Below are 6681 nucleotides of genomic sequence, written 5' to 3'. Positions count from 1 at the left end.
CGAGTCCTCATTATTTTTATAATTAAATGACCTGTAATGACAGACGCAACAACTCTTATCAGACCAGAAAAATGAAAAGTTATTCTATAAGATTAATATGTTTTACGGTGTGATCGTTGGTGCGAGCGCAGTTGTATTATCAAAAACACTTGAAAAATTGATTAGCCACTTCAAACATCAAGCCGCAAGAGACATCTCGACTAGCTGTGACGTCACACGACGTCACGGAGCTCGTCGGAGCTAACAGAGACAGCCGAACGTCTGGTTGAAACTATAGACCTAGTGCAATTTTGGTCGAAAAACATTGCCAAGTTTGTTTTTTTTTCTTTAAAGATGTCTACAAAATGAAAGCCTTTTATGCTTTACGTGATTATTTATTTATTCGCGCAAAGGACATTGGGCAGTAAAGGAATTCTATGAATGTTTCACACAAAAATTTGCCTGACGTATTACTATGTACAGATTTCATTCCGAATTTCCTCTGTTCTTACACGTTAGTCTTCTGAGCTCTCTCCGCGAGCGTCCCTTCTCGCTATTATTACATGTATTATAAATAAAGCTTTCTTTTACTTTTTTTAGTTGAATCTAACTATCAAAGGTCTGCCTCGAGATGACAATACCTCCTACACCTGTGTGTTCAGCTTTCCTACCGGTGATCAGATTTTATCCCCAGCTGTTCAGTGGAGTATTGGTATTGAGTGTAGAAATCCTAATGTTGAAAATCTTAGCGTGAACTTTAACAGCAGTCTGGGTAAGATAATAAAACTAAAAGTATATATATATATATGTATATATATATATTAAACCATATCGTTCATCAATAGTAGCAATATATCATTTGGACTATGAAAAAGGTGCATTAAAGACATTTATGGGACAGAAGTGTTAAAACAAGTTGATTCATGTAACACGACTGATTAAAATGATCAGAGTTATTTAGAGCAGTCACAAGTATAGATATTGGCAAACTTTCAGTTGACAAATCTCGTTCAGAAGTTGAGTCTGTGTTAGAATGATCTTTTTGGCATAACACATTCATTTTGCAAGTTTGAAATCTTTTATTGTCTAAAAGATTCGAGATTTAATTCGACCATCGTTATTATGAAAGAATGCAACTTACAAAGTTACAAATTACCTTCTCATGAAATTACACAGGCCTTTTTCTGTTCAAGTTCTTTGCTAAAGAGAAATGAATGTATTTTTTCTGATATCTTTTCTGTAGGATATATCAACGTAAGCTTGGGTATTTTGTCTGTGGAGACAGACCAGGTGATTGTTTCATCACCTTATCTTTTCTACAACTGCAGTAGTTTTACAAGGTGGTCGAAGATATATTATTATGATATATTTTTTTTTCTCGAATTTATATTGTACTTAGTAACTCTTTGTAGTTCATTAATACTAATGTATTTCTTTCAGTTGTGCCAGATGTGTTGACAACATTTTCTGGTGCGACTGGTGTATCACAGAAAACAAGTGTCAGTACAACATAGATCAGTGTTCTGGGGAGAAAGTTGGTTGTCAAAAAGCACGTAGAATGTAGTTTTATGCTAAAGAGTAAAAATATTATTGTTATAATATAATAAAGGGTGTATTTCCTGACACTTTGCTCTCAGTCTTAAATCAAACTATTCCAATGTCTTAAATTTGAATATATTTTTTACGACACCCACCAACAAGAAGGCACAGAATTTATTAAAAGTTTAATGTTAATGGCAAGAATTGTGTTTCTTTTTTCAGTCAGTATGTATATATATATCCTTTTATGTAATTTTTAACACAAATAAAACATATTACATTAAAAAAGAAGAAAAAACTTGCTATAGGTAGTGACATATTAGCTTGAATCGCCCGCCTAGACTTAATTGTGAAAGACCAGAAAACCTACTATGACATTTGCTGTGCTCAGCATAGACATATATACGGGTAAACAATACTTTTCTACAAGACATCCACATCAAAGAAGTAACGAAAAGTACCCCCTCCCTCCCCCATTGTTTAATACAGCACTAAATTAAGGGGGCCGACTATAGTTTCATTGTGTGAAAACTACAATAGCGAAACTCGTCATCTCTATATCATATATAACTTACATAAACTTCAGTGTACATGCAAAAATTTGGGGGAAATCTACCGTCCACGTATTTTTAGGGGCCGTCTCAAAATACAGGTACATTTACTATAGGATTATAAAGGAAAATTTCAATTTTTAGCTCTTTCAAGCAAATTATACAAATTCTATAATAGACATTTTGTTCAAACTATAATATTTGATGAGTAATACTATGTTATATAATATATGTAAGAAGCACAAAATTCTACCGCCTTGTTACCAGAGGGGGTATCTCAAAATGCAAAAAATTAGCAAATTTTACTATTTTTATAGAGTATTACAAAATATGACGTACAAAATGGATTCACATGAAAACATGATAAAAATATTGGAGATATTCTCAAATTTCTATGCTTTAAATTTCAAGAGTGTATGTTTATTACTTTTTCTTTAATAATATTTTATTACCCCCTTTCTTTAAGAGCTACAGATTATCATAACGTCAACAACAAACTGCAACGACGTCAACCTACCTATCAATTGCAAAATCGGTTAAGAATCAATGATATCAAATTGTAATTATATTTTTATATCTATAATTTCTTAATTTTGTTTAATTTTAATAATTAAGCAAAAAAAGTTGCATTAAAACAGTAAATACGGTTCATTCTACTATGATGCGCGAAATATTGCGCAATGGAAGCTATAGTCGGCCCCCTTAAATAGAACTGCGATAGAATCGATATATCGGGGACGCATATAATTTTTGTCCTGTCTGTCTGTTGTCTACATTAACCTATGCCATAACTTTTGAACTAAGAAAGATAAAAGACTTCATATTTAGTACACTTACTCCACTAATTAAACTCTTCCAAATGACATGATGGTTAATGACCTCGTGACCTTGACTGAGGCATACATGCTAAAAATAGCTTTTTCGAACTCTATTGCCGCCGGTGTTTCACAAAGAAGGGTATGAAAATAACGAACATCTTGTTTTTCTGTTAAATTCGGTCACAGACAGTTTTATAAGAACTGTTTATCCATTTCCAAGACCTCTGTTCAAAGCTTAAGCAATACTTCTAGCCGTATCAACGGAATTAGGTTGTCAACATTTTAAATATTTGTTAATGCACCACCCTTACTTAAACTTGACTCTTTGATAGAAAAGGAACAAATTATCTTTTTTAAATTATGAATTACATATATGGTCTCCAGCACTAACACTATCAGTTTCTTTTCTTTGTCTCACAGCTGTCTTTTAAATATTCCCCTCTTGTTGTTTGCACTTCACTTAGAATGTATTCAATATGATGAATGTAATCAGAGTTAAGCCTATGTCTCATTTATTCGAAAAGGCTAATGAAAGCAGACAAGGGAAGAGTTTTTGTCCAATGGTGGACGCAAGTCAGACCGGTCCCTTATTGGTAGTACAGAATCAAAATAAAACAATCGTCATTCAAGGAAAGAATTTCCCAGAACCAGTATGTAAAGTCATAAAATGTACACAAATACATTTAATGAATTGTGTTTTATCTAAAAACAAAAGTGATATTATTTTAAAGAAGTAAATGAATAAAAATTTAAAGAAGTTAATGAATAAAATTTTATTTCTGATGTAGCTTAAAAGTCTTATCGGTTTTCTTTGATTATTCCCAAGCGTAAATGATAATAAACAATATAACTACAAATAGCATTATTTTTAGTGTCATTATCTCATAAATGACATTATTGCCTGAGCATTTTGAGATTACATTGCAGGTAGGAACCTTGGTACTTCACCAAATGACTAAATCGCATACACGTGTTAAATAATTACTCTATTTGTAATACAATCCTGTACTTGTCAACCTTTATAGATACATTGTACATATGTATTTTTGCAGGACAAATATAGAGGACAAATACAGTTACCATCAAGGATACTATATGTAAATGGTAGAAGAATTTCAAGTACTCAATTAAATTTCATTATCGGCAAGGTAAGTATGACGTAAAAAGTGCAAATAAAGAGCGCGGATGAAACAAATGGAGATATATATTGTACAATGCACGTAACTTCTTAGTTCGGTACATATTTTAGCTATCCCTTACAAAAACACTATAGTGAACAATTGTTTACTATAGTAAACATTAGTAACCAATAGTAAATCAAATTGTAATGGATCACAATAATAAATTATTGTTTTTAAAGTGTTCACTGTATGTCAAAGTGATCACTATAGTAAATCAATGTTTTCAAAGTGATAAGTTTAGTGTCATACTTTTCACTTTTGATAGTAAATAAAAGTTTTAAAATCTATTTCTATAATAAATCAATTTTTTTACCAGAGTAAATCAAAGTTTTCATTGTGTTCACTGTGGTAAATTAAAATTTAGTTATAGTAAATGCAATTTTAAACTATAGTTAACCAAAGTTTTCAATTTGATCACTATGGTAGATCAAAGTGACAAAGGTATCACTAAACATATAGTAAATCAAAGTGTCAAAGTGATCACTTTAATTAAACAAAGTTGTCAAAGTGTCAAAGTCATCACTATAGTTAATTAAAGTAAACTTTAGTTAACTACAATATTTTTGTTTGAGATTTCAGGAAAGGTGATGGTACATGTCACGAACAATGATATATTTTTTAAATAATCTTTAGACAAAACAATTGTAAAAAAAGTAAATTAAACATAGACCTAGAAAAAATCCAGAGGTAAGATGTGGTGCCTTGGAGGAGAAGACATTCAGTCTCAATAACTTTTGTTATACCCTTATAAATATCATTCTATATATTTATTACTTATAAAAAGCCCAACAAAAGAACTGTTTATTACATCGGTCTAACAATTTCACTATTGACCGGTCTTACATTAGAATTGTTAGACCGCAACGTCACTCGTCTGTCACGTCACAAGTAATTAATCATCGTTCAATATCGGCGACGCGAAAATAGCCGAAGTTAAGAGCCACAAGAGTTGTTGTTAACAGAAAGGGAAGAGTATATTTTGTGATAAATAATTTTTGTGATACGATGTATAATTGATTTTTTTCTTTCTCAGTTTGATGTTTTATATTTACTGAAGAAGCGATAATTTTCCATATAAAATAATTGATAATATAGCGTGTATTGATTAAATTGATCAATCTTAAGTGAGCAGTGAAGGGTATAACAAAACAGTTATAGACTGGGATTCGGGCAACATATGATTTGTTGGACCTGAAGGTGAAAGTGTTGCCCTTGGCGATATTGAAAAAAAATACCATTTAATTACATAATTAATACGTATGTAGGCAATTTTTCGTCATTCTCACGTTGACATTTCAGATTGAAGACGCCTTACCCTTTGGTATATATGAAGCAAGCATGAAAGTACTGTGGACAGAACATGAATTTAACATTGAAGCAAACCATTTAACATGTACGTTCAAAGGATTTAGAAATATGATCTATTAATGAAACAAACAATGAGTTTTCCATCTTTTTAACCGAAAATTAATTTAAATGTTATATGGTTAAATTAAATCAAACCTTAAATGTTACGTAGCTTGAATTAAAATGAAATAAAATGAAACCAGATTTATTTGTTAAACATTATGCATCCGGTAGCAAAAAGTTTGAGAAAGCTATGTTCAGCATATATATGTCACAGTCAAGGTGACAAGGCCAAGAACGTTGTGTCGGTTGTTAGAATTTAATTAGTGGAATATTCATACAAAATATGAAGTTTCTATCTCTCATGGTTCGTTCTAAAATTATGGCGGAGATTAAAGTTGACAGCAGACAGACAAACAAACAGGACACAAACTATGGGCAACCCAATCTATCGATCCGGACTCATAACCAAATGTAACTTAATTTGAATTGATTTTTTAAAGCAATATTTTTTTTCTCGTTTCATTGCGAAATTTAAAGTGATAACTTATCATGATTCGTCATGAGATTATTTTCCTGACAAAATAAAACTTAACTACTTGAATTAAAGAATGTGAATCTTATGCATGATGTAATCTCAAAAGTTAAATATTTGACTGTTTATAGATTTCAGGAATTCAAACTTCCATTGCTCTACCATTGTTTTCCGTTTTAAATCGTTTTTTAGAAATGTTTTAATTCCTATTTCAGTGACTTTGTACAGCTGTCCTGACCAAGCACTAGCAGACTGTACCTTCTGTAAGAATCTGGCGCTCAGTAATCCTGCAATGAATTGTAAATGGTGCAGTGATCAATGTGTCTACAGTCTACACAACTGTTCAGATTCATTATGTCCAGTCCCAATAATCAACAGTGTAAGGAAATGAGTAATTTTGTAACAAATCAAATGTATAATTTGCAAAAAGATCGAAATTCATTCAAGCATCATATTTCGATGTTAGAAAAAGTATTAAGGTGGCTCATTACATCCACAGTTTATTTTAGATTTCAATACAGCACCACTTATAATGTAGATGTCAAATATCCAGATGGGGGTATTGATATCATAAATATTTTTTATAGAATTTTTTAGTTTTTGTTTTATTTTAGTGAAATGTTTTATTTCAGGTTTATTATTCACAGAATTTCAGAACTTTCAGTGTTAAATGATGGGCATCATTAAGACAAGTACACACAGTGAAAATACCTCATAATACCTAATAATAA

The 6681-nt window shown here is 31.2% G+C and overlaps 1 protein-coding gene across 1 annotated transcript; it reads left to right on the top strand.

Moving 5' to 3' along the window:
- Positions 1–579: 579 nt before the first annotated feature.
- On the top strand, positions 580–6401 carry LOC134252324 (plexin-B-like; the record flags this gene model as incomplete). The annotated part of the gene is made up of 7 exons (XM_062734764.1): positions 580–751; positions 1223–1319; positions 1420–1539; positions 3423–3537; positions 3940–4035; positions 5368–5461; positions 6166–6401. Coding segments are annotated over 7 exons (870 nt in total), but the record flags the coding sequence as incomplete, so codon positions are not given.
- Between the last annotated feature and the right edge of the window lie 280 nt (positions 6402–6681).

This window comes from Saccostrea cucullata, unplaced genomic scaffold (assembly GCF_032062105.1).
Source record: "Saccostrea cucullata isolate Sc308-1 unplaced genomic scaffold, CSIRO_AGI_Scuc_v1 ctg19467, whole genome shotgun sequence".
Taxonomy (NCBI): Eukaryota; Metazoa; Mollusca; class Bivalvia; order Ostreida; family Ostreidae; genus Saccostrea; species Saccostrea cuccullata.
Note: the sequence above shows the minus strand (reverse complement) of the source record. Positions and strands in the feature narration are given on the sequence as shown.